The sequence below is a fragment of the Colletotrichum graminicola genome (genome assembly GCF_000149035.1).
Source record: "Colletotrichum graminicola M1.001 genomic scaffold supercont1.9, whole genome shotgun sequence".
NCBI lineage: Eukaryota > Fungi > Ascomycota > Sordariomycetes > Glomerellales > Glomerellaceae > Colletotrichum > Colletotrichum graminicola.
Window position 1 is genome coordinate 978,555 of NW_007361013.1, and position 26,896 is coordinate 1,005,450.

Here is a 26,896-nt window from a genome sequence, read left to right on the forward strand (position 1 = left end):
TCGATCGAAGACCCCAAGTACCGGACTGTGAAGATTGCGCCGCAACAGCGGCAGCCGATAGCGACGATGGCGGGCGGCGTCGGATGATCTTCGGCATGCATGTATGCGTTCGGTTCGTCATGGTGGACGAGGCTGCCCTGTGGGGCACTAGTCCATAAATGGAAAATGATTTTGACCTTGGTTCCTTCGTCGCGTCTCCCAAAAGACGACCAAATGTCAGCGCTACATGCCACCACCGATAAAACATCTGGAGACCCAACGAGACACCATTTGAAAGAAGCAGAAAAGTCATGCGAAACAACATGTGAGCCTCAAGCCTCATAATTGACCCCAATTCGCCGCCATCTGCTGACCGACCAAGAAATGCCAAGGCCAACTAACGCGCCGCTGGCGACTCACCAACCCATCGCGAAGTCACGTGGTGACATCGTCACAGCATCTCCGCTGCGCTGCCGGCGGAGCCCGGAGGTCCCCTTCGTCCCTCCAGGCACAGGCATCGCATCGTCCGCAATGCGACTCAGCGAGAAAAGACTTTCCTTATATCCGGACGGTCTGTCAGCGTTGGCTGTGCACTGGATTCTTTTTTGCAGACCCCGATGTTCTCCAGTTCGCGCAACCGGCGGCGATTGCGACGGAATTGGACGTACGCGCCTGGCCCAACAGCATGCGACCGGCATAGGTAGACCCATGCTGCAGGCCAGCGGTTCTGGCCAGTCGCATGAGCGCAACGCGATGCGCCCGAAGCATCTGCTTTGTTTATTTTGATGATGAGGTAGATTGCGACTCGCTCAACGTCGGGGGAGATGCATCTCTCGAATGGCGTGACGGCGGGCGAACGAGGGGTCCGGTCCGCCAGGGTCTGGCTGGGTTGTGCGCAAACATTTTAATATTTCTGCATGATGAGCGCAGCATCTAGGTATCTCCCTTCCCACCCCCCCTCATCCATCGCCCGCCACGCAAGCTGCGCGCTGCGCTAGATGGGACGACCAAATGCCCCTAGGTACAATATCGCAAAAGACACCTGGGACAGCGGCTGGGCGGCCAGCGCGGCAATCTGACTGGCTTCGGCGCATTCTCTCTCTCTTTGCCTCTCGCATGCCCTCGATGGCAGTTTTTATTTACTTATCGCACAGGCGCACCGCAGCAGCGGCAGCAGCAGCAGCAGCAGCATGACCCCACCCTCAACTTTGCGACGTCAAGTCTAGGAAGCGGCCACATGGCTCAGCTGTCGCATGCCAAAAGTTGGTAGCACATTCTTGTCGATTGCCAAGCGTGGGAACGGTTTTGAAGAGCGCGGGCGATTCGATACGAATGCTCCCAGGGCTTAGCATATATGCGACGGCTTCGAACGTGGCCCCTGCAAGCTGTCGCAGACTCCAAGCACAAAACAATGGGGACACGGGCAGTGTGCAAAGCCAGAATGCGCACACGGTGCGCCGACTGCCCTGGAGGACCCTACGTCGTCGCAACTTTCTTTTGCATTGTGCCGCGGACAGCAGCGACCACGGGAAGGAGAGAGAGTGTGCCCTGCTGCCCCCGCGCGTGCGTGCGATTGCAATCTATCGGAGCAGGCGAGATTCGTATGGCTCCGCATGGCGCTCTTTCGTGGCATCAAAGATTGGCATTGAAGGGACGGTGAGAGAGGGGCAGACAGGCGTGGCGTGGCAAAAGCGACCCCAGCCATGCGAAATGGTATCGGTCGAGTGTGACACACCACCAGGGTTGCAGAATTTGACTGATGCCGCCTCCGCACTCTCTACACTCTCTATCCGTACCTACCTACCTGCCTGGGTTACCTGCTCCGCCAAATGCGTTGAAGCCAGAAATGCGCGGGAAAGTGCCGATCCTCCCGGCAGAATCCCGCGCAACACAGAAAGCTCCAGTTCCAGCTCGGTCGCACCCGTTTGTGAGCCAAAGGAGCAACTAGCAGCGACGCCTGCAGCTGGCAAACTGAAGAGCAAGCGCGAATCGAACACAAGTCATTCATGTATTGCGCTATAAGCGGCGGCGGCGGTGGTGGTGGTGGTGGTGGTGGTGGTGGTGGTGGTGGTGGATGCATATGGCATCGGGATGAGGCCCACGAGCTAATCGGGCACGACGACTAGGCCGACACGCAGGTCGCGACTGATCCTACAAAAAAACACATCATTCCTTCCCTTACGCCTTCGCCTCCTAATTGCCCAACAACAGAAAAGGGTCCTTTCTCGGAAGGATACGATCTATCCCCCAATTGTGCATCAAACCTCGACGTGGCAGTGGGGCCTCGAGCTGCGAGGTAACGCAAAACAAAGACCAACTGCTGCGTTCGGGCAAGATAGCTGACCACTGCGAGGGGGATCTGGAGACTGGGCACAAAGTCTCGCCAGGTGTGCACACCGTACTTTGAGTGCGCTTGCTCTTGAACTCCCCGATTGGCAAAGGAGGACTTGTTGGGGCCTGCATAACCAGTGCCAGTTCATCAATCGTGCTCCGCACTATCCGTACACACATACATGCATGCCCCCTCAAGAGCGAAAGAGAGAGGTGGGGGGGGGGGAGTGAAAGTCAAGAGGCAGGCAATGTCGATCCAACATGCCGACCCCACGCCATCCCATGTCGTCGCAAAGCGCGAGAGGAGAGCTGCCACTCCCGTCAGTGTTGTCCGTTTTCCATATCCGTACCTTTCTGTCGACGGAGGTGGAGATACACTAGAATACCTTGAATCAAGCGGCGACATCTGGGCCAACGCAGCAGATGAACTCGGGACGAATGCTACGGCCTCTTTTCCCTTTGCCTGGCCATGCATGTTACATGGCATTCTAAATGGTGATTCGACAACGGCATCACATTTGAAACCCCAACCGGCGCATACAATATTGCTTCAAGGCGACATAGGCTGCGAAACACCACCACAGACTGCCCTATCTATCTAATAAGCTCGTCGCTTGCGGATCGAGCATATCTCACTGCCGTATGTGCCTTGCTGCTAGGTGCAGGAGGGAATCCTTGTGCGCAGACCACTTCGGTAAGACGCGTTTTTGCAGCAACGAGGCCCAGGAAGCAAATGGTCTTGGCTAACAGTAATAATCATGGCGTTACAATCACTGGGCGTGTCCAACAACCGCCGCCGCTGCTGCTGCTGCTGCTCACCTTAAACTCTCTCTGCCTTTGCTTGCTTTTCCGGAGTCGTCTGCCGCGGTTGGTTCCACCCACAGCTGCAGCATTGGACAAGCCAAACCCAGATAGCGGTTTGAAACGAGAGCGTCCGGGGCTGGTGGGACCGACAGAACTGGAGTTGACGTCGACACCACAGCATGCGGACGAGCCTTCGGGAGCTTGATGAGCGGTTGTCAGTTGAAACCAGCCAGACCGAGCAGACCGGCGCTGGCGTTCGTCAATGTTGGCAGCCCGCTTAGCCAATCTTCTGCCTTGTCTTGTGTATCAAGCCAGCTGCGCTTCGACCGCCATCGTCGGTCGCGCCCTATTATCCCGTCCTTTTGGCCGCCCCCCTTCTTCCCCTGCCGTGCGAGACTTGTGGCGCCTCGAGTTGGTCCGAAGGATGATGCCATTGGTCCACTGACCATGTGGCTTGCTACCCTATTCTATTCCCTTGCCCAGGTGCCGCAGTCCCTACTGTATACGTACCGTACATTTACAGTCCATCTAACCGTACCGCCGAACAATATCTCGATCCGGACCTGCAACCGCATCAAGCACCTGCCTACCTACTTCCACCTTTGATCGCTGCCGAAGGGTAGAAGCACATGGCTGTCTCGCGCGGCGAAACAGAAGCTGCCGCGGGAAGCAAGCACGAGCAAGCAAGCCTACGAACGGTTCATAAGGAGGAGGGGTGCCAGGGGGGGGGGGGGGGGGGGGGGGAGGGTCCAATGGTCGCAGATCGTTGCACCTAATAAGACTACATTCTCCGCTTGACAAGCTGCCGCTGGTCGGTCGCGGATATCATGGCACCAATGGCCTAATGCGCCCATGGCGTTTACTACGGAGCTGGCACACGGTGCTTCTGGCTCTTATTTCCCTGGAACTTGAAGGCAATGGGCGGTTGTTCCCCTCCTCAGTCGAGATATAAAGTAAGAAGAAGAGAGAGAGAAAAAAAAAACCCACCCGGCCTCAATGGGTTTTGATGGAGGCGGTTTTGGCGTCCAGACGCTAGCACGCGCCATACCGGACCTGCAGAGCCGGCGCCGTGTCGTTAGAGTGGGGGGATCGAGTTGGTGGTGTGCCATCCAGGTAGGTCAGCAAGACGAAGCACGGGGGGGGGGGGGGGGGGGGGGGGGTTCCGCAGATGAGATATCCGGGTCCGATGCAACCTGGAGACGGTGAAAACAAGATGAATTCTGCAAAGTGTGCCATCGCGGTCCTCGAACTGCCAAGTGACAATGACCAGTGCCTGGCGTGCGACGAGGTACAGAACTGCAGCCAATGTCTCCAACGCCGTACAGGGAGCATCCGATGCAGGCCCATAAGCGCAGGGGTTGTTGCGGCGCATCGCTGCGAACGCAGTCGAAGGGAGTTGGTTGATAATAGCAGGGTAAGCGTCCCTCTCTCTCTCTCTTTTTCTCTGCTATCAAGATGGACCATTCGAAACCGGGTTCCCGTTATAAAGTGCAACCTTTACGTTTCCTTTCTTTTTTGGGGGGGAGGGTCTGCGCGTAGGCGGGGGGGGGAGGCGTGGACATGGGGATACCAACGTATCTGCAAGCACTGTAAGTTACAACTTTGCGGGTGTACATACAGAAGGAGAGCGAGTCGCAATCGGGCCCGACGTTGCGGTCATGTCCCTGGAGCAGGCCGCGGGCGTGATCGTGGGGACATTCAAAGCAGAACAGCGGCCTCTGTATACACATTTGAAGGCGAGAGATGAGCAGAAAGGGTAAAAGCAAGAAACCATAGGCGGCCGCTATTCGTACGAATGTGCGGGTGCGCGGCGGGGGTTTGCGCATGTCCATCAAACCCAACGGTGAACTGGCAAGGCCGGTTCCGTCCCGTCTGGATCACATTGGATACACGAACTGTCCTGGTACACTACTCTGTAGAGGAGCCGCGCCCACGGACCGGGTGTGGCAGCGCGGAGGAAACAGGTCAGGTTGTGTCTTCATGGTAGATGGATGGATGGCGGTGTTGATAAATAAGGTGAGTGGTGGGAGGAAACCCGCGTACGAAGCTTTCGTCTTGTTTGCTCGCGGGGAAGGGGGGAGGGACGGGGAGCAGCTCAGAGGAGCCTGAGTGGCCGCGAGTCGCCCGGTATCTCGGGTATGCTTGCGCGTATTTGCTACGTGTGAGGGTGCGCTGCCGGATCTGACGACCCGGGTCTGGCCTTATTCAGTCAGTCGGGCAAGTCTCGGGTTGCGCCGACACGAGGCATCAAACTCAAGTGGCCATTGGTGAATCGGGAGGGGAGGATGTAATGAGGTGTGGTGAGGTGAGAGACAAACAAGACGGACAGGGAGCGCACGGCGTGTTCCTTGCACAATGATAGGGGGGGGGGGGGGGGGGACGAGGAGGAGGAGGGCGCTTCTTCGGAGCTGGAAAGTATGTTTGGTATTGCGCGCGCGCGCGCGCGCATGTGTGGGTGTGGGTGAGGGTGCGGTATTCGGGCGAAAGAGAAAGGCATCCCATGTATCTTGTGCCGTCGCGCACACGACACACAAGCGCTCGATAACTGTTCATATATGTGTATCTGAGATACGGTTATGTATGCCGCGCTTATGCCATCATGTGTCTGGGTGTCTGACATGGAAATGAACAAGGCGCACAAAACGAAATGGAGCACGTCAGTTTCCCCCCTTCGAATCCTCCCTCATCCTCATCCCCCCTGTTGGAAGTCGTGGATTCGCGCCAGAGAATTGAGACTTCTAGAAGGGATGGCTCCCGGGGAGGAACGGTGGAAGGGGAGGGGAGGTAATTACAGTTCCGGTACGAGAGAGGCCATCATGTCCGTAAATAGGCTACTTGACGAGATTTGATGCATCTAAACGGCCAGCCGAGATCTCAACTTTGACCGCCTTGGGGCGGGCTCCTCTCTCTTTTTCCTCTCCAGTTCCTCGTGTATACAGTATTGCCATCCACCCCCGGCCCGGCAGGCCCATGTCCAAGGCCCCGCCTAGAGAAGCTTGTGGTTTATGGTGTATGTGGCGAGTATGAGTATGAGTGTGAGTGTGAGTGTGAGTGTGAGTGTGAGTGTGTCGCTTCTTCTTCGCTTTTGATGTGCGCCGCGATGGGCGGTGATGGTGAGGCGCACGTCGCCCCTCCTCCAAACTGGAGCTGCGCAAGCATGGATGACTTGGGCCCTCGACCGTCACCTTTGTCTGCCGTCGCGCAACGCAGGCTGGAGTCGCCATCTTTGCCTCGAGGAGATGGAGATTTGGTTTCGCCATCAGGGAAAACCTCGATAACAATGACCCGAAGGTGCTGTCGGGCGGCAGAACAAATGCGCCTGGGACGTCGAGGTACCTTTTTCACATTTATTCTCAGACACACACACACACACACACACGTTGGTGAGCTGGCGGCGGCCACCACCCGGGATAAATAGACGGGACAGGCGGGTCCAGAGGTGCCACCCACTCTGCGGTGAGGTGCGGCAAGTATGTACTTAGTAGTAGTATGTAGCTGTCCAAGGGGATTACTGGCTGGAGCCCTGTGTTCTGGGGCGAGCTAGTGACCTGTAGGGACCTGGTGAGGTAAGAAATGGGGTGAGGAGAAGGAGGAGGGGAAAAAAAAGAGGAGGAAGAAAAAGAGGAGAGACGGGACGAGAGAGAGAGTCTCTCTCGCCTGACCTGACGCAGGCCAGGAGAGGGAGACCGGGGTGGACGGTTGTGAGCTACAGTGGCCTTGGGGTTCTGTCAGGGCGGTATCCTGGTGCTCGTAGCGCATGGAGCCCTGAAAGACGCTGTGTTATAGAGGACGTAGCTCCCTAATCCTACACAGTCATTCTCGCACTGTCGTCACCGACCAGAACCAAGTGGCCCGGCAGTTTGGGGAGGGGTCCTAGTCCATCCCTACTGGGCTGGCCGGCTGGCTGCACCTGCGCCTGGGGGGGGGGGGGAGGAGAGGCTGTTGGACCTGCCGACGTATAGTGAGCACAGCGCATACTGCTGCTGCTCTTGTATCTTTCCATTACCCGCCTAACCAACCACACGAGAGTAGCTTGCTGCTGCGACCGGGGGGACAGGCGCAAACTCGGAGAGAGAGAGAGAGAGAGAGAGAGAGAGAGAGAGAGAGAGAGTGTGTGTGTGTGTGTGTGTTGTGAGTGAGTGTGTGACCAGACCAGACCCGGACCCAACCAGACAGACCGGGGGACTGAGAAACTGGAAACTGGCACTGGCACTGGCGGCACAACCACTGGGAACGAACTGCAACTGGAAACTCAACTGGACTGGACTGGACTGGACTGACCGACCGTAGACAAAATCGTAACCTCGTTCGCCAGCTCCTCTTTTTCCTCCTCATGCACACAAACCTGCGAATTGCCCAGCAGAAACCATCATTCAACACCACTGCCCTTCTTCCAGAGTAAGTCCTATTCATGCCTTTAGTCTTTGCGATCGAGCTTTCCTATCCCTTTGCACTCTCCCGCTGCACACCCCCGTCCCAGACTGCGAGCTGCTTCCGCCGTCTCTGTTGAGGAGCCAAGGTTTGATGATGTCTGGCGCTTCGCTACGTCTGCCATCTGCTCCCCGACCCAGTCCCAGCTCAAACCTCGACTCTTCCTCTGTCTCCTCCTTCTTCCCTCCTCACACTCCATCGCCATCCGCAAGCCCACCTCGTCCGACATTCCCATGGCTAATCTCTCTCAGTCTATGCTCTAGAACCCAAATATCTTCCTTCCTTTCCTCCCCCCCCCTCCTCCTCGTCTTCTCCGACCGTTCGCTCCGGCAGCGTCTTTGCTCAGATCTACCCGTCTGGCGCTGACCGCACGACGACGACCCAGAGCGCTCAATACAACGTCTCCGCTTGGCATTCGAGCCGATTCGTAATTGCTTCTGCCGTAAACCCGCCTCTGGTTTCGGGTTGCTGGCCGTTGATCATCTTGTCGGGTCAGCCGCCTGCCGCCGCCGACTCAGGTTGGCATCCCAACCTTTCCGTGCCAAGTTGACGAAGGTTTTTGGCTTTTTATTTTCTTGACTGTTCTTAGAACGAGAGACTGGATACCTCGAATCATCCCCTCCCCCCTCCAACCATCCCTCCTTCCTCCTCCCATCGATCCAATACCACATTCCAAAATGACGAGCATGTCGCCAGCAAGTGCCGTCGACGGCGGCTCTGCGGCCACCTCGAACCAAGGCAGCGTCTCGCCGCGGCAGACGGTGTCGCCAAAGAACGTCGCATTTGAACTCCTCTTTACCGAGTCGCCGCAGTATCGTGCGCGGCTCCCTATGCGAGTCCAGATATACCCTCACGACACCACCGACTCCATTGTCACCACTGTCAAGAATTTCTATGGTCTCTACTCGGGCCCAACCGGCTCCAAGGGTGTCAGTTTTGAGGATGAGAATGGCATCACCCTCATCGCCAGATACGAGAACTTCCGCAACAACATGGTTGTCTACGTCAGAGTCATTGAGGAGCCCCCTTCTGCCTCCGGCCCCTTTGTGGCGCCCGCATATCACAACCCTCCTCTGAGCGCCCAGCCCTATTACGAAGGCAATGCCTACCCCCTCCAACCTCCCCCTCGCTTCGGCCAAGAAATCTCCAGACCTTCATCGAGTACATCTCGCCGGCGGAGCCCGTCCCCCAATGTTGGCCGCGGCCGGAGAAGCGGGTCCGCCAACACAAACCCCAAGAAGGGCCGGTCCCGCTCTTCCAAGAACCGGGACACCGCTGCCAATGGCCACGCCGATATCTACAGCGACAGCCTCAACGGCTACAGCAGTGGCGACGGCGCTCCCGGCTCCAGCTCCAGCAGGATGAAGGAGCAGATTGGCAACACCGAGATTAGCCTTGAAAACATTGTAGAGGGAGGTCGCCGCAAGCGAGCGAAATTCGAGAGTTCGGTAAGTTTGGCCGTCGCCACACGTGCACCACTCCCGCCTCTCCTTGCCCGTCGCTTTTTCTTGTTTCTTCATGCTCATCCTATCCGATCCAGGAACTCCCCTTGTTTGCGCCTCCGCAGATGCCGGCTGCCACGTCGAACCCTTCCGTGTCTCCCGCCCGCCGCGCCGAGCCCCAGCGAGCCTCGCTGCCGTTCGTGCACCCTGGCCAGAACCCCTTCACGAACCCTCTACCTCTGCAGTCCCCTCAGAGTCATAGCAATGGATATGGACATGGTGGACACTACGCGACACCGTCCTCTGAGCGCCACGGGCGCAACAGTATCGGTTACGCCGGGCAAGGCGGCAACTTTGGCAGCATGAGTGGCATCCTTCCCACACCGGACCCCACCGTTGGCAGCTGCATGTCCGAGGAGGATAAGGATGTGGCTATCCAGCTTATGCGTCTGGGTGAAATGTCCAACATCTCCCACGGTCGCACTTCGGCCTCGACGCTGGACGACACGTTCAGCGGCCGCGCCGACGCCGCATCCTCCACCGGTGCCACCAGTGACGGCGAGAGTGAGAGCGATGAGGAGGAGTCGGCCGCTCGGCGCCAAAAGCTGGGTGCTGCTGGCGCCATGCGCAAGATCTATCAGACTACCGAGAGCCACTTCATTCCTCAGCCCAGCATCGAGGCCAACGCCGACGACGTCGAAGCTGAGAAAGGCAGCGACCATGTCGACCATGCCATCAATGGCGAGCGCAAGTCCGAGGCGCTCAAGAACAAGACCAATCTTCCCGACGCCAGGCCCAAGGCGCAACTCCCCGGCTCCAAGCCCAAAGCTTCCAAGGTCAGCAAGGTCCCTCGGCCGACCGTCCCCAAGCTCAAGAAGGCCTCGGCCTCGGCTCCCGCCCCCGCCCCTACCAGCAACGGACCCATGTCACCAGCTTCTCTGCCTCCGTCGCGCAAGCCCTCGGTTTCCTCGGCTGCGGCTGCCCCGGGCGCCAACGGCGAAGACGATCAGCTCGACCTGTCTGCCAAGCCTCGGTGCCAGCGGTGCCGCAAGAGTAAGAAGGGCTGTGACAGGCAGCGACCTTGTGGACGATGCCGCGACGCTGGGCTCTCCGCCGATCAGTGCATCAGCGAAGACGAGGGCAACGGCCGCAAGGGCAGATACGGCCGCCACATGGGAGTCCCCATCAAGAAGGAGGATATTGTCAACTCCACGCAGCCCATTCTTCTGCCGGCTGCGCCGATTGCCACGACGGCGGCAACGACCGATAAGAACAAGAAACGGAAGCGGTAGGGCGACAGGTTCGCAGTTCCAAGAGCGCATGTCGGCGCCCGAACAGGAACATGCGATTTGTTTGCCGGTCATGTAGCTATTTCTAGCATGGTCGTCGCAACGTTCCGCTACTGTCCCTACTACGAGAGGTTATCGGCTTACCGGCGTTCGGCGAGGAAGATTTATTTTTTTAGTAAAAAAAAAAAAAAGGGCGAGGCCACTGGGCCGCACGTTGTCATACGACGACGTGCTTCCTATCGTTACAAAACGGGGGTACGTCTTGATCTGGTCTTCAACGACCACCCAACAATACTGGCAAGAGAGAAAATATTTGGCGATGGGGTTAATGGGGGGATCTGCCGGGTGAGGATGGTCGCTCACGCTCCTTTTTGGCGTTTCGGAACCTTTTTTTCTTTCTTCTTCTTCTTCTTCTTCTTCTTATTCTTTCCTTTACAGGGAGCGGTGTTTTTGCTATTTACTGGTTTGCGCGCGTGGTTTCTTTCTTCCTTGCTCGTTTCTTTCCCGATGGAGTCGGCATCAAAGCGAGGAAGTTACAGTTTTTGAGCGAAGTTGTGCGACTGTACGATGCGGCGGGCGGAGGAAGAGAGCAAAAGCGAGCAGCGATGTTGGAATACTTGCAGACACTTGAGAATCTGCGCATACTTTTAAGCTCGCATGTGAGATGGCTGAAGTTCCTCATCAGTGGGAGGCGAAGGAAGAAAAGTATGGGAAGATCCTCGACGAGAGGGAAGAAAAGGGACAAGAAAAATAACAACAGCGGTTCAAACATTGGCAGGCGAGACGGTTCCGGGGGCTCGCGCAAAACTCAAATTGTCCGTGATGGAAGGGTTGGATCGCTTGCCTGAGGGGTGGGGTGTTGTGATTTCCTGTACTGGCGAGGGAGATGATGCTCCTTTGCGCGACTTGGGCCTGCTCCTGTTTTCTTTGGTTCTTCTCTGGATGCCATTGGAGGCGAGAGAAGAGCAAGAGGAGAGCAGATGCGGCTACGATACGACGGGGGTTTTTTTTCTTTTTCGTTTTTATTTTTTTTGTTAGTGGCAACGTTTTCTATAGGGGAAGCCAAGAAAAAATAAACCACAGTCATCATGTAAAGAAAGGTGCGCCGCGATGTCGCGCAATGCGACTGGTGTGGATGCGACAGCTGCCAGCTAGGAGACGGTCGTCCGAAGCGGTGACATTGCATGCCGTGGCGCGGAGCGAGGGGGCCAGAGTATTACAGCGGTAGTCGTTGAAGGATAGATGCGCGCTAAACCACTCTGGGCACTAGCGCGCGGCTCTCGCCGTTGCATCCCGCTCCGGCTCGGGGGGGGGGGGTGGGGGTGGAAGGGGGGTGTGTGCAGGAAGGGGGGGTGAGTTGGGATGGTGTGGCTGCACCTTCTGGCTGGTGCGTCGCTAACATCTTATCAACGGACCCTGCCTCGATCAGCCGCGCCTTGCCGGTGGCTGTGGATACCGCGGGAGCACAGCCGCACAGTGTGTTTGATAGCATGGACCGTGCGTGGCGACTAACACGAGAAGCCCAAGCTTGGGGGGGTTCCAGACCTGTGTGCGCGCCGGGAGTTGTTAAGCTTCCAGCGCGAGGGACGAGAGCTCCCGGATTATTGCGTCACCCGGGGGGGGGGGGGGCTGCTTTGTCACCCGCATGATAGAAGACGAATTGAGCTCAACCGGATTTCTGCCGGAGTGGTGGCGAGGCTGGAACAAAACTGTCCCCTATGACACAAAGGTAATCCACCAGCGCGTGTTTGCTACAACAGTTGATTCTATTTACAGCTCAGTCCTGCTTGCTCATATATATGTTATCCGGCAGGCCATCTCGGGGCTGGGGCCCCCAGGTCTTTCCACACACATTGAGAGCGAGTCTATCTAAGTCTAGTCGACCAAGGAATTACGCAGCCCCCACGTCATGTTAATAGGATCTTTGCTAGCGTGGACCCCAAAAACTATCAGTAGGGTCGCGAACGCGAGTAGAAGCAGACTTATCGCAATCGACTGGCGCCTTCTGGTAGCTCCGGATGATTGTCGCTTAAATACGGTGGGTGTAAGAAAATATGCCTAATCCGCGCTGTCAGTTGACTAGTTGGCTTATAAACGCTTACGGCACCTCGGCACAGACCTGCTGCAATAATCGCTTTAGACACGCGCGGTGGGAGCTCCCCCCCCCAACCCCGCACCACTCAGGTTGCTTATTCGCAGGAACAATTCGATTGTAATGTACACGTGTGTTTGTGTGTGTATTTTGTGCTGCAAGTTGTAGAATGGAATGCGGATACGTTCCGATGATTGAATGGCACCGTGTGCATGCGTCCATGCGCGGCTGCTCGACTCGTTTCCTTTTTTTTGCTCTCCCCTCCCCCGGTCACTTGATGCGCCTTGCGCTGTCATTCCTCGATTGATGGAGGGTTTCGCGCGCTAAGAGGATTATGGAGGCGGGCGGGTTACGGATTGGGTTTTGAATAGAGGCGGTGTGCAGAGAGATGTTGGGCTGCTTGACTCGGAAGAAGGTCGCCGTGCGCGCGGGCGCGCATTGCAAACGGACTACACTATGCGCGTCGTTGTTTGTTTGTTTACAATTCGTGTTTCTTGCTCACCTTTTTGGTCCCCCCTTTTTTTTCCCTCTCTCTCTTTCCTACCTTCCCTTTCTTAGTGTAGGATCTGGGAAGAGGGGGGGGGGATGCAGTACAACGTTGGCGCAGCACGGCTTGGGATTGGAGGGGGGGTTTAGGCTTTTCGAAGGTGTTCAATGTGTTTCACTGGGTAGAAACCGTGTCGCAACGCCGCGGTCGCGAACCTTGAGGGTGGCGATTGCCAACCTGCCAATGGGCAGCGCAAGAAAGAAACGCGAGAAGCGAGCGTCTCCTACCCGGTACCTACTGTCCTGCGGTGGTTGCGGTTGGATTTTCGAAAGGGTTGCCTCTGCCACTGAGAGCGCCTTCCGCTTCCCCTACATCCGCGGGACAGCAGGGAGGGGTTGGGGGCGGGATGGGCAGGTCAGCTGGTGTCGAGGTTGCGCAGTGTGTGTGTGTGTGTTTTGTGAGGGTAATTTTGGTGACGACATTTGTTCGGGTTGGGCGGCACGGCCGGCTGGCTTCTTTAGAGTGCGCCCGCCCTGTAATAGGCTAATGGGCGATGGGTAAGCCAGATGAGTAAGGGTCGGAGGTCGCGATGCGATGCAATGCGACGATCCCTCCCAGTTGACGAGTTTCGCGCCGGGTACGTATGTAATGGCTCCTTCCGTCACAGATGACGGACTTTGAGAGTGCGGCGACAGGTGCGCAGCGATGCGACAATGTAGTAGAGTTGCGGCGCGCTGTCCTGGGATGCGATGGGATGCGCCTGCGATGCGACGGGCGCGAGACGGTGAATAAAACCATAACGGACGGGAATGCGCCTCGCATCTGATTCGGCGCGGCGGCTGGCTGGGCAGGCAAAGGGGTGTGTGGGTGGGTCGCCAAGCCGGGGCTTCCCAAGCGGTGGGGGACAGATGGGGACCGTGCGTCTTCCGCTGTCGCTGCGCTTCTTCTTCTAGGAAGTTTGTTGGATTCTTGGTGGTTGTGTTTTTGGGACGGATAGGATCCCCCGAAGCTATGCCCGCAGCGCGGCTTGTTGCTGGGTGTTCATGTCAAATGAAAAAAAAAAAAAAAAAAAAAGGTTGAGGATTCGCGGTCGCAATGAGAAGCGAGGCCCCAGCCAGTACTTTGTTGACCCGACACACTGCTTGGAGGCCGAATGGTTATTGTTCCGCGCATTGTCAGGCCCCAAAGTCGCCTCGATATTTCAACCGAAACCCGTGCTAGGCGCCGACACCAATCATGGCTTGACGAACTGGTCTTCGTCCCCATTAGGTTCCCTGTCTCGGCGGGGATTGTTTCCATAAGGTGTCAATGCGGAGCAATCGCTGAGCCCAGATCAACCTGCCCGTCACGATACGCGCAGCATGTCGGCCACTTCACCGTCTCCAACCACACCAGCTGCCGGGCGGAGAGCCCTCCCCTCATTCCTGTTGCGCGGCGGATGACCGCCGGCCGCCAATCGGACCGCATCCATTGGCGTGCACGCTCGAGTCACGCGAAGGCCTGGTCTAGATGGCCGACGCTCGGTTGAGGTCCTCCAACCCTCCTCCCCCATTTCCTCCCCTTCGCGAAAGGCAGCCGTGACAGCCCAGAATGGCGAATTTCGCCAGACGAGAGGGCCGGTGGCTGGTTCTCGCAAGCATCGGTTGCCTCGCTATCCAACGAGACCTCCCGGACGGTCTCTTCCACCAGACCCCCCACTTCTCCACAAGTCTCCTCCCCGGAATTCACTGACCGGCTGAGACTGAAAGAGGATGTGCCGTGTGGAGACCCTCTCGGAACCCTTCGGCCAGCTCAACGTTTCGCCCGAGGGCACGTCGAAATGTGCATGTCTCCAAGGCGTACGCCCAACTATCAAAGCTAAGGATCAGCAACGTGTCCGTAAGGCGTAGAATTCATCGTTGAGGGGGGCTCTGGGCTTCCGCTGCCGACCGTCGTCGGGCGGGAATAAGCCCCGGGTTTGATTTGCGGCGGCCAAGGCCGGATGGTCGCCGGGTCGTTCTCGACTCGCAGGACAGCAAGGTGCGATCTCGGCTGCTGGGTCAAGGTGGATTACAAATGAGGATGTGCAGCCGCCCCGGAACCTCTGTGGACATGCCACTCTGGCGGTCTTCTATTACAACGTCTGTTATGATAAAAGGCATACTATCTGGGATATTGCTCCTCTTTGCCGCTTGTTTGAACCTTGATACTAACGAACTCGACCGCGGCCACTTGTTGAATCCGAAGCACCTCTGTAAGTATTCCGCCGGCTGCGATCTCATACCGCATACGTTTGTTTCATCTGCAAAGACCATGCCGGACGGAAAGGCCCCGGACGGAAAGGCCCCGGTAAAAAGCCCCGGCCGCAGCGGCACCGACGTTGCGGAGAAGAGCCGGGACGGGACCCCGGAAGTGAGCGCCCCCGAGGAGGCCCGCGAATGGTCCGCGGAGCACGACCTCGTGTACCCGGAGGGAGGGTGGACGGCCTGGTCTCAGGTGCTAGCCAGCAACTTGCTCAACGCGCTAGCGTGGGGCTACCCGGCGACGTTCGGCGTCTACCAGCTCTACTACACCGAGAAGCTCCGCCTGCCCGCGGCCCAGGTTTCTTGGATAGGCTCGCTGCAGATCTTTCTGACGTTTGCCATCTGCACCGTCTCGGGCCGGTTGACGGACGCCGGGTACGCCCGGCACGCCGTCTTAACGGGGTGCGCTTTCGTCATCTTAGGCACGTTCATGACCAGCTTCTGCACGCAGTACTGGCAGATCATGCTGGCCCAGGGCATCTGCACGGGCATGGGTCTAGGTCTCCTCTACATGCCGACCGTTGCCATTGTCGGGTCCTACTTCAAGGAGAGGCGATCTCTGGCGTTGGCCATCGCGGCGACGGGCACTGGCGTCGGCAGCCTCATCTTCCCGTCCACCTTGCAGTACCTCACCCCCCTGGTCGGATTCCCCTGGGCCGTTCGCTGCTCTGCCTTTGTCGCGCTCGCCGTGGCGACGATCGCTAACGCGCTTCTGCGGCCCCGGCTGCCGCCCAGAAGGTCCGGCCCGCTGATCGAGTGGACAGCTTTCCGGGAGGGGCCGTACATCTTGTTCACCTTGGGGGCCTTCTTCTACTTCATGGCGCTCTACTTCGGCTTCTTCTACGTCAGTCGCCAACATCTATAACCCGCAAGCCCAGATGTGTGCTGATGGACGTTACAGATCAATACATATGCCCGCAAGGTTGTGGGCTTCTCAACGACCGAGTCGGTATCGCTGCTCCTCATCACCAACGGCATGGGCATACCGATCCGACCCGTTGTCGGCTGGCTAGCCGACCGCCACGTCGGTCCCATCAATATGTTCGTCCTGACCATGTTCATCCTCGGCTGCATGGAGTTCGTGTGGATTGGCGTAAAGACAAAGACCGGCATGTATGCCTTCAGCGTCTTCTTCGGTCTGGCCAACGGAGCAGCACAGGGAGTCTTTGGAGGGTCGACGGCAAGCCTGACGGCGGACCCGCAGAAGATGGGTACGCGGTTCGGCATGATTGCAACCATCTCGGGCTTCGCGACACTGGCCGGGCCTCCAACGGCCGGCGCCATCATCGACAAGGCCGGCGGACGATATCTCGGGGCTCAAACATGGGGCGGTGCCATGCTGATAGCAGGATCACTGGCGATTGCAGCGGCGAGGGTCGCCAAAGCAGGAAAGTCTTGGAGGACCAAATTGTGATGAAAAGAGAAAGGGAAAAACGACGACGACGACGACGACGATGACACATCAAGGCGAAGAGGCGACAGGCGTCGTAGCCTCTTTGTAGGGTGGACATTGCCGACTGGACAGGCTACCGATCTTTCGCGGTGTCCGGTGCACGAATGACCAAGTGGATTTGTTATATTGATATGGCGCCGAACTCTACGGCTTCCTCAACATACCAAAGGCCTCCGAGAGTAGCCGTGCAACTTGCTTGCCATCCTCCCAGACAAAGTCGTGATCGTGACTGAGGTTCTTGCGGATTGTGTATTCAACGCCGTCTCTCCCCAGCTTGGACGCCATGGCGTCAATTTCCGGCTCGTCAACAAGCGTGTCTTGGGGAGACCATGCCAGCAGGATGAGGTTATTTGCAGGCAAGGCGTCCTTGAAGCTACCCGAGAAGGTGGCTGGCATGACCTTGTTCCAGGACTCCTGGTCTTGGCCAAAGGCACCGACGATGAACTGGGTGTAGCCTTCGTGACGGGCGTTGAAATCATACAACTCGTAGATGCCAGCCAGGCCGATGAAGGCAGCCGGCATCTTGACCTCCGGGGGTGGGGCGGCACCGAGCGCAACAGAACCCATCGGCAGCTGGAAGGCCAAGGTGGCGCCGGCCGAGTGCCCGATTAGGATGTAGCGGTCCTGGATATCGTACTCGCGCTGTAAGAAGGCGAGGGCCGACCAGACATCACGTAGGTGGTCCGGGTGTTGGGCGCAACGAAGCTCCGCCGGAGGGGTAACGGCAGAGTCCTGTGGGAAGGAGGGGTGCGGAGAGAGTCGATAGTCAATGCTGACGAAGCCGCGGACCTCGCATTCGAGGGCAGGGCTGCCGGTCTTGATGAATTCGTCAATGGAGCGCTCGAAACCATAGAGGGTCTTCTGAGGATCACGCCAGGCGCCGCCGTGTATATAGCTAATGTGAAGTAAGCGGATACCCAGCAGCCGCGGTATGCACAAATCCATCGCAGGAGCATGGCCGTCAACTCACATTAACCAGTACCCAGCTGCGTTGTCGGCGTTTTGGGGGAGCTCCCAGACACCTAGTTTCTGCAGCTCGCTGTCCGCGGCATAACGATGCTCAGTGAATTTCAAAGAGCCCGACATAGTGACGAAAGCTTAGCTTGAACTGATTGATTTATTGGTGGCGGCGTGTCGCTCTTTGCGCGTGTCGGCCAGCAGGGTACGGCGGGGCAGGGCGAAATGGGGGGTTGCGTGGAGCTTGGAACCTCGAATGAGTGCTTGGCAAGACGTGGGAGGGGTGGTATGTGCCAAGGTAAATGAGACGCTGTCGACCTTGATCCGCAGGGGAGTGGAGGGGACAGACAAAGAGGTTGTAAGAATAGAGATAAAAGGGCCTGCGTTGGAGACTGTTTCTCGCGCAACGGACGCGGGTTCCGGAGCTGCTGATATGTAGCGATGAGGGAGGGAGGGCATGGAGAGCATGGAGGGTATGGAGGGGTGGGTGGGGCCTTCCGTCTTCCGGATTCCCGTCCTTTCTTCCGCCTCCGCGAACGACCCTCCCTAGCCGTCACTTCCCGACCTGGCCCGGCTGCTGGTTCGTGCTTTAGCATCTTTCGTCTTCCTCAATGTAGTCTCCTGTTCATCCAGCGCAATGCCGGTATCGCCTTGTCAGAATGGGCCCTTCCAACGCTCTGGGAGAACCCCCGTCGGCGAAAAGTGTTTTGTCAACATCTCCTCTATTCTGCCCATGGTCTTTTCCCCTTGATAATAAATCTCCTCAGAAGCCCGTGGCCCGAATCATCGAAACTTATCGAGTCCGATAGTGTTCCGCCATTATTTGTCCAGGCGCGTGCAATACGACGGGTTGCGACCTGAACTTGTCATTCCCACTGAGGCCGCCAATAGCTGGCAAGCGAGCCGTCTTCAGTCAATGTCCCTCCCATTCATAACGAACCGCAACCGTCGCAGTATGCCCCCCCGTGCACACCTGTCGCTAATACGGCGGCCCCGCATCCGCCCTGCCTGTGGTATATCTTCCAGACTCAAAATCCCCCCTGTTTCGAGCTGTCATGATGTCAGGAAAAGAAAAATGGACGTCTGCCTCTCTTGTTTTTTTCATTATTCATTGGATGCTTTCTTTTGTTGCTTTCTTATTCCGTATATTCTCTCCACTTTTCTAGATAAACCTCCCCTTTACGGAATTTCTTTTTCTCAAATCTGTTTTTCCCCTAGGATTACTTGCGGCTATGACATGAGCTCGTTCCCACTCAAAGCAAAAAGCCCAAGCCCTAAGCAAGCTGTTGGACAAGGATGGCACACCAGTCGAAACAGAAAGGATCAAGACGAACCCGGTGTTTGGACTTGCGAGGTTGTCACAACGCCACAACTAGCCACGGGCAACCGTCGTGTCCCCGTGCAGAAACGAGGTGATCAGGCCACGCCGTCCTCCTGCCCCCAACAAAACCCTAAGCTGTTGTGTCTAGGTAGTGTGGACGACCTAGATGAGACCTGCAGCCTTGCAGAGTAAGGAGGCTTGCCCTGTCCTTTTCCGAACTTCTTTGTGATACGTGAGGTGAAGAATACGGAGCGGTGAAGGCACGCATACGGTCGTAAGGTCGATCCGACGCATGGCCTCCTTCCGTCCTTGGCTTTCACAGGGTTTTCAACATCCAGATTGGTCTAGATGTATGGCAGAAGTAGCGTGGTACATAAGACGCGCGGCAAATGAGTAGCGAGAATAAGGTCTACTCTACTTATGCAGCTCTTCCATGTCAGCATCCTGACTGTCTGTCTATCTGGGTGGCAGGGGTGGGAGGGTAGGTATGCAAGGTACGCCTTTCGTGTGTGACCTGACCTCAGCCGTCGGCGCAGGATTTATTGCCTGTTACACAGCGAAGTCCTGAAGAAATAGAGGAAGAGGAAGACCAGACACATGATGCAACATTCCGGATGCCGGGTCCTCGCTCTTACTTCATCGCCAAGTCTTATGTCTGCGCCTTTCCGAGTCAACGACGACGCCTCATTCCTCATCCCACTTCGGCCGTTACCAACCTTGTATGGGTGAAACTGGGGAGGGAAAGTATCGGCCCGTGACACCAATGGCGTATGAATGCATGCATGCATCCATCAATCCATCCATCCATCGTAATGGTAGATGCTGAAGAACCCCCTGCTTCGCCATGTTTCCGCCAAACAACCCAACAGCTAGGCGCCTTCAACCTTGTCTACTCCTGAAGGAGAGGAGAACACCCGAAACGCCTGCTTGGTATGACGAGCAGACTTCCTTTCGGATTGGCCATCTCCAGAGCTGAAGAACTACGGCATCAACCCCGTTGGCGTACTAATGGCCAAGAACAGTTAGTTATCCGATCATGAGCAATCAGTGCGTCCCTCTCTAGCTGACCCGATGCCCCGTTTTGGAGATATCGCACGCAAGCAGGTTGCATTTATTCATATGTCGACGGTACTATTGTCCATTCGTCCAAGTAGAGGTCGGCATCGTGCCGAGATATGTAATGTACCAATCAACAGCTGAAGGGGGGGAGACGACTTGTGACGAAGCAGTGGCTTATTTCTTTTTTCCAACCCCCAGTAGACGAATCCCTCCCCGGCGTCTCCCGTCTCCCGGGACCCGTCCATATGCGCCTCACCTGCGAGCTGCAGAATGCAACCCTTATCACGTTTGTGTGTAAGGGGAAGCTGCAAGTGGCACCATTGAAGCCTTTCGCAAAGGAGATAGGCAACCGCAAACTTTGCAGGATTTCATGCCATGGCACCCGGGCCGAACCCACTATGCAGCATACAGCTCCTTTGGCTTTTGCGGTGTAATATCTCTTCTACCTTGCGTGGCCTCCTCCTCTCTCCCGCACCCGTACGCCACTCGGTCACACCTTTTCTTCAAATTTGAAACATGGCTTCTGCAGTAATACGGTACGGGGGACTTTCCCATTGCCAACGCCGCCAGTCATCGTTCTTGCGGCCGTTCTGTATAATCACGTATGGGCACTCGCCTCTCTCTCCACATGGCGACCCTGCCTTGCCGGGACCCGTCTCCGGGGGTGGCTCCAAACTTGATATTCCTAACGGGCTCGCTTTCGGAAAGCCGCTGCAAGTCAATCGCATGGGTTCTGATCTAAGCAATATCCAGAGGCCCGCATAATCAGGACTGACCCTTGGTATCGTCCTCCGCTGCCGGCCACACCAACCCCCATGGCCTCGCCTATGTAACCGTCCTGACTTGCTGCCGCTTTGCCTTCTCTTCCTCCCACGTTAGGTGATGCTCTTTCTTCGTTGTCACTCCCAAGATCACCACGGCACCAATCAGCCCTATGGCTGAGGTGAATTTATCAGAGAGCAATGGCGGCGCTCTTGTAGCCACTGCCGTCTCGTTCCTTGTCCTCTCTTGGTTTTCTGTGCTTCTCCGGTGTTATGTGAGGGCCTTTATGACAAACGGCTTCCAGGTTGATGACTGGTTCATGGTTGTGGCTCAGGTAGGTCCTTTCCCTCAGCGAGACGGCCACGGCCAAGTACTATCTTGATGTTGATGCCCCATCCTTAGGTCATCTTCACTCTCTCGTGCTCCTTCATCCTCGCCGGTGTAGACAATGGCTTGGGCCGACATAACAGGGCACTCAGCCAAAGACAAGAGATCTCGGCTTTAATGGTACGTTGCTTCGCATTGGGCTATTCCAACGCCATTCCACTAACACCATCGCACAGTACCAAGCTCTGGCTACCGCCACATACGTCCTTGGTATGCTCTTCATCAAGCTGAGCATCGGCTTTTTCCTGCTGCGGCTTTCGACGTCGAGGGTATACAACTGGGTCATCCATGTTAGTCTGGCGATTGTGACTATATGGAGCGTGGTCATCTTCTTCTGGAACACGTTCCAGTGCTCCCCGATCGAGGCCCAGTGGGATTATACTATTTCCAATGCCGAGTGTGTGCCAGCGGATGCTGTCGTAGCAGCGGCCTACTCCATCAGTGTCATGACTATCCTAAGCGATTGGCTATATGTAAGCCGTTTCAGTCCTTCTATTACTAGCCTCCCTCCCTCCCTCGTCAAGGCCATGCTGACTTACTTTGAGGCTCTTCTCCCTATTCCTATGGTTTGGGGCATCGAGATGACCATACAAGCCAAGGCAACCGTCATTGTGATTCTTGGTCTTGGGATATTGTAGGTGCCAGGAACCTCGTTCTGGTTCTGGTCCTGCGAAACATTGCTTACAAGCCCCAGTGCCAGTATTGCAACCCTTATCAGACTGAGGTACCTTGCCGACCTCGGCGACGTAGCAGATATCTTATGTACGGATCCAGACGGCCCCCGAACACTCCTGAAGAAATATCTAATCCAACACCATATACAACATAGCAGTGCTGACTCTACTATAGTCACCGGAACGGACCCCATGGTATGGACCTTAGTCGAGCCTGGTGTTGCCATCGTCGCATCAAGCTTAGTCACCGTCCGGCCTCTTCTTCGAGCATGGCGACTCACCGGATTCGCCTCGACCAACCGAACGCCTGGTATGAGCGGTGCGATCAGCGGGGGGATGAGGTCGGGAACGGTGCGATCGGCGGCCCGGCCAACACCGCGCAACGACCCGTACGGCGCCGGCGACGTGGGCCCAACAGAACTAGAGCTCGGTGATATGGGGAAGCACGAACCGAAGCCATGGCCAAAGTACCGAATCGGATACACGGCTCCGTTTGCACAATTCGGTTCCAAGGTAGCAGGGGGACAGATCCAGGCAAACTCCGTGACGCCGCCGGGCCGGGAACGGCGCAGGAGTTCTGATGAATCAATGTACGTCGTCGAAGGGGGCAAAACGAGCGACACCTGGCGTGATGACAGAACTGGGTCGCCGAGCGTGTCATCGGCTGATCTCGATGGTCTCGATGCCCAAAGCCAACATAGCGGACGCGTGGGCCTTGGAGGTCGCAGAGGCTAGACGACCTTGGTTCGCGACGCACGACGATGGTTATTCCCGGCCTCACACTCGTCAGGTTTATGTCACAACTTTATAGATTTCACAGGTTTTAAAAAGCATATAGGACAGTGGGCGCATTGACGCAAGTGCAAAGGAGCGAGCGGCATGGGTTACTATGGCGCCCTGGAGTTGTCTACACAAACAGCCGGCATGGAGGGCGCATGGGAATGGTGACTTGACCACAGATGACGGCAAAACTGATATGAATAGTATAGCGTCGAAGTGCTTGATGAAGGCGGAGTGGACACTGGACCACGTCGCTGCGTGCGGGCACGCAAGCCAGCTAGGATAGGAAGGTAGATATACACGCGCGCCTACGGGCGAAGGCGGCGCAACCAAACATCTTGGACAGCCTAATACGGATCCTGATTATAAGCCTCCTCCGCCTCTGCGTACGCATCATACGAATACAGGAACCTCTGGATCTCAGGACACGTCCACCGCGAAGGAAACCCGGGCTGTGGCTCCGCCCCTGGTCCCAGCGACGCCGCCATGACCTGGTCGCGGCGCTCCTGCTCTGGGCCATCAGGCATGTGGAAGTCGTCGCGCTGCCGGAACGACTCCATAACGATGCGTTGCCCGCGAGCCATGCGGAGGCGCTGGTACATGGCCGCTGCGGCAGGTAGCTGCGCGGCTTTTGTCCCGCGCCCGCCAACCTTTCCCAGGATGTAGCCCAACACGGCACCGTCCTCCAGGGAGGAGTTTGCGCCCTGTGCGAGATAGGGGAGCATCGGGTGGCAGCAGTCCCCAGCCATGAAGAAGGACCCGTCGTCGCTGGCCCACTGGGAGAGGGGTTCGATCCAGCATAGCTTCCACTTATGAACGCTCTGGACCTGGTCCAGAAGCTTTCGGAGGAGGGGGTCCCAGCCGGAGAAGAGGGAACGCATCTCCTCGACGTCCCCGAGGACCTTTGTCGAGCCTTCGGGGAGGTTGTCCGGCGACAGGAGGCCCAGGTTGAGCATGCGGCCCTGTTTCACGGTGTAAGACACGCCGTGGGACTGCGGGCCGATCCAGAAGTGAACCGTCTCCGACTTGATAAAGGCTTCAAGCTCGGCCTTGTGGGGGCCTCTGAGGGAGTCTATCGGGATCGCGATGCGGAAAGCCAAGTCGCCTGTCAGCGCCGGAGGTGAGGGTCGACCGAGGAACTGGGCGCGGGTGGTGGACCACATGCCGTCGGCGCAGACGACGACGTCGCCACCGATATCCACCGAGTGGGTTCCGGAGGCGTCATCGTTGTCTTCCTGGGCGATGGTCACGACGGCGCGGGCAAAGTCTACGGAGCGGACACGGGCAGAGAGGCGAATCTCGACGCCGAGGGCGGTGCATCGATCGACCAGGGCGCGCTGAAGCTCGACGCGGTGGAGCCCCCAAAAAGGATGGCCGTAGCGGGACTGGATGGTTTCCTGGAGGCGTGGTTCGTGGGCGAGAAGGCGGGTGCCGTCGTAACGGTGGACGGAGAGGGCCGAAGGACGGGTCGCGAGGGAGGAAAGGGTCGGGCCCAGGCCCCAGGCTTCAAGAAGGCGGGTTGCGTTGGGTGTGAGCTGGAGGCCTGCCTATGGTTGTCTCTGTGAGTGGGTGAAGCTCTGATGGGTGATAAAGTCGTCAAGTGGGTGAGAAGTCGAGGGAGACAGGGCGACTTACACCGACTTCTTGAAGTTCTTTGACGGCTTCGAGGATCGTGACGCGATGGGAGGGGTTTGCGAGCTTGGTAGAGAGGGCGGTGGCCAGGCCCGCAAGGCCAGCGCCGATGATTATTACATGGAGAGGATGCGAGGCATTGCATCCCGCTGCTTCACCCATGTTGAATGGCCCCCGTCACTCACTCGTGAAGTCGGTGGCAGCGCTGTATGGTCGGGTTTGAGGCCAATGAAGTTTGATTACGCAAAATGTGACGGTGCACGATGTGACAACCACCGCTCTGTAGCAGTTTCCTCTTACCGTCACCCACTCAACAATTTCCAAAGAGGCTGGGTCTAGTAGACGGCCGTGACATGTTCTGCAGACGTACCACGAACAAAGACTCCGTGGCCGAGGCTTGGAGGTCGGGTTCACGGAGGGTCTCATGTACGGAGTGTGGGGAAGACCGACGGGACGACGCCGTCCCCCCAAGTTCGTCCCAATTATTAGTTGCAGTCCGAGCCAATCTAGGGTATCGTTATCTTTTGTTGATCTGCTTGCGCCCCCTCCCCCTCCTGGCCCCCAAGACTTAGCGTCGAAGCCACCGACTCCCCTCGCGCTTGTTTTGTCCGTTACACGTGCCACGCTCCTCCACTGGCGCTGACCACGTCGACCCTTCTTACTCGTTGGGGATAGCAAGATCATCCGGGTCAACTTCCCATTCTTCCTCATCGCCCCAGGTAGGTGCGAGGACAAATCTGCCCATGATCTTGCCCATACCGATGCTGTCGCCGCCAACAACACCCGGCTTCGTCTTCTCGTCCGACTCCTCCACGATTACTGCCGTGGTCAAGAAGTTCATGCCTGCCGCCGGGCTGAGCTCTAGGGTTCGCCCACCCCAGTCCAACTCGACCTTGCCGGACTTGCGGACCTTGAGCTTGCCCATCAGGCCGGACTGGGAAACCAGCTGATTGATGTCGGTCAGGTCAATGTCCTCCTCGGCCTTGGCCCTTATGTTCTCTTCCGAATTGGTGAGGTCGACCGCTTCGCCAGGCGGGTCCATCATGACGACATCATCCGGCTCCGGCTTGACCTTGGGCGCAGTCGTAGGATGCAAGGGTGGGAGCAGCGGCGGGAACTGGAAGAGGTATAGTCGGCCGTCCTTATCCTGTATAGCCTCGCTCTCGGGGGCCTTGGAGTTCTCGTCGGAAACAGTGCCCAATTCGCCCAGCAGAAGTTGCATATCGTGTGTGATCATTTCCACCTCGGGGTCGGTCGCTGTCTTCTTGGTCTTCGGCTCAGGAGTGAACTTCTCCTCGGCGTCGGGCGTCGAAGATTTCACTCGGGCGTTGAAATCGACCGGCGCGATGTCCATGGCGACCGGTTCAGCTCCGGGTTCCGCCTTGACTTGAACCATGCCCTTGGGTGCTGCATGCCAGACCTTGGTCTCTTCCTCCACACGGGGAATGGCACCGGGCCAAGCCTCATTTTCGTCAACCCATAGACTTTCTTCTGCCTTTCCTTGTTCTTCCGCCTCGAGTTCTGCCGAAGTCGCAATGACCTTCTTCTCCTCCTTCTTGTCGATTCGTGCAATGCCCATGGGCCAGATATTATCGGGCTTCGAGCTAATGAGGGCTGCCGTCGCTTCGTCGTCGGAGTCTGGTTCGCGGTCAACCGCGTATCCTGCGAGCCTGTCGGCGTTGATCCGGGCCTCGCGATGGCCGGATGCCTCTCCAAAACCGCCACCTTCTCTCTTGGTTCTGCCTCCTCCGCCACCGCCGAAGAAACCACCGCCGCCGCCGCTGCCGCCGCCACCTCCCCAGCCCCCACCGGACCTTCCGCCTCCTGGGCAATGTCAGCTCTGTACCTTGTGTCGTGACAAGACCCCCGGACCTACCCTCAATGTTCATCTGTGAAAAGGGACCGCTAGCAACAGCAGTTCGCGACATGAACCCGCCCCTACCCATGGCATCTCCACGAGCTCGTCGACTGCGACCTCGAGAGCGCGCCTGCGCTCGAGCCTCGGCCTTTGCCCTCGCATTGTCTTTTTCCAATTCTTGTCTAGCAATGGCGTCTCTTGAGGCCTCATCTCTGCGCACAACCTTGGGCCGAAACCTGCCGACTGAGGGGCCCCGCGTTGGTGCTGGCCTTGGAGTTGCGGAATCTCTGGAAGCTCCTGCAGTTGCCGGAGCAGTGTCCAGTACCGAGGAAGGCCTAGATGTTGGCGCAGGAGTCTCCGCGCTTGGTGTGACACTGACAGCGGCTCCTCTTCCCACGCCTCTGCCTCTTGTTCCTCGGCCACGAACCCTACCGGCGCCTCGAGCCGGGGTCGTTCCCTCGGGCATGTTGACAGGCGACTACAGTAGGTGTATGATGAGTCGGGTGAGTTTGCACTGTTGTCGCTATCTCGTACAATCGGCGGCTTGCCGTCGTCGTAAGCTTCGGGGAAGGATTTGGAAATTTGTGAAATGCCGTTGTCGACCGAGAGTCACAGGTGCGCCGCTACAAGAAAAAGATGCTTGATTACCTTAGCTTGGTGGGGGACCACACTTCGGTGGAGGTACCCTTGTAATTTTTTTCCAGTTCACCCTCCAAATCGCCGCAAACAAAGTGGGGTTGGGACACCCCACGAAGGAGGGGCACTAAGCGCATGTGAGACGTAGGTACCTAGGTACCTATCTGTGTACATTGGCTCATCGCCCTCGACATTCACTGAAGATAGGTACCGCTGAGCCCATTTTCCCACTCAACTCAA

General features: G+C 57.3%; 7 protein-coding genes across 7 annotated transcripts; 4 read left to right on the forward strand and 3 right to left on the reverse strand.

Moving 5' to 3' along the window:
* Positions 1 to 7,447: 7,447 nt before the first annotated feature.
* GLRG_03268 (uncharacterized protein) lies at positions 7,448 to 7,808 on the forward strand (the record flags this gene model as incomplete). The annotated part of the gene is made up of 2 exons (XM_008093953.1): positions 7,448 to 7,512; positions 7,595 to 7,808. 2 exons carry the CDS (start codon positions 7,448 to 7,450, stop codon positions 7,806 to 7,808), a joined length of 279 nt encoding a protein of 92 aa, XP_008092144.1.
* A 414-nt stretch (positions 7,809 to 8,222) lies between these two features.
* Positions 8,223 to 10,279, forward strand: GLRG_03269 (uncharacterized protein; the record flags this gene model as incomplete). Its single annotated transcript, XM_008093954.1, has 2 exons — positions 8,223 to 8,993; positions 9,086 to 10,279. 2 exons carry the CDS (start codon positions 8,223 to 8,225, stop codon positions 10,277 to 10,279), a joined length of 1,965 nt encoding a protein of 654 aa, XP_008092145.1.
* A 4,868-nt stretch (positions 10,280 to 15,147) lies between these two features.
* GLRG_03270 (major facilitator superfamily transporter) lies at positions 15,148 to 16,551 on the forward strand (the record flags this gene model as incomplete). The annotated part of the gene is made up of 2 exons (XM_008093955.1): positions 15,148 to 15,981; positions 16,039 to 16,551. The coding sequence occupies 2 exons, from the start codon at positions 15,148 to 15,150 to the stop codon at positions 16,549 to 16,551; spliced, it is 1,347 nt and encodes a 448-aa protein (XP_008092146.1).
* Positions 16,552 to 16,734: 183 nt separating this feature from the next.
* GLRG_03271 (uncharacterized protein) lies at positions 16,735 to 17,676 on the reverse strand (the record flags this gene model as incomplete). The annotated part of the gene is made up of 2 exons (XM_008093956.1): positions 16,735 to 17,485; positions 17,561 to 17,676. The coding sequence occupies 2 exons, from the start codon at positions 17,674 to 17,676 to the stop codon at positions 16,735 to 16,737; spliced, it is 867 nt and encodes a 288-aa protein (XP_008092147.1).
* A 3,185-nt stretch (positions 17,677 to 20,861) lies between these two features.
* Positions 20,862 to 22,485, forward strand: GLRG_03272 (integral membrane family protein; the record flags this gene model as incomplete). The annotated part of the gene is made up of 6 exons (XM_008093957.1): positions 20,862 to 21,023; positions 21,092 to 21,196; positions 21,253 to 21,549; positions 21,622 to 21,710; positions 21,771 to 21,838; positions 21,926 to 22,485. The coding sequence occupies 6 exons, from the start codon at positions 20,862 to 20,864 to the stop codon at positions 22,483 to 22,485; spliced, it is 1,281 nt and encodes a 426-aa protein (XP_008092148.1).
* A 392-nt stretch (positions 22,486 to 22,877) lies between these two features.
* On the reverse strand, positions 22,878 to 24,324 carry GLRG_03273 (FAD dependent oxidoreductase; the record flags this gene model as incomplete). The annotated part of the gene is made up of 2 exons (XM_008093958.1): positions 22,878 to 24,077; positions 24,166 to 24,324. 2 exons carry the CDS (start codon positions 24,322 to 24,324, stop codon positions 22,878 to 22,880), a joined length of 1,359 nt encoding a protein of 452 aa, XP_008092149.1.
* Positions 24,325 to 24,820: 496 nt separating this feature from the next.
* On the reverse strand, positions 24,821 to 26,486 carry GLRG_03274 (RNA polymerase III RPC4; the record flags this gene model as incomplete). The annotated part of the gene is made up of 2 exons (XM_008093959.1): positions 24,821 to 25,986; positions 26,039 to 26,486. 2 exons carry the CDS (start codon positions 26,484 to 26,486, stop codon positions 24,821 to 24,823), a joined length of 1,614 nt encoding a protein of 537 aa, XP_008092150.1.
* Positions 26,487 to 26,896: the final 410 nt, after the last annotated feature.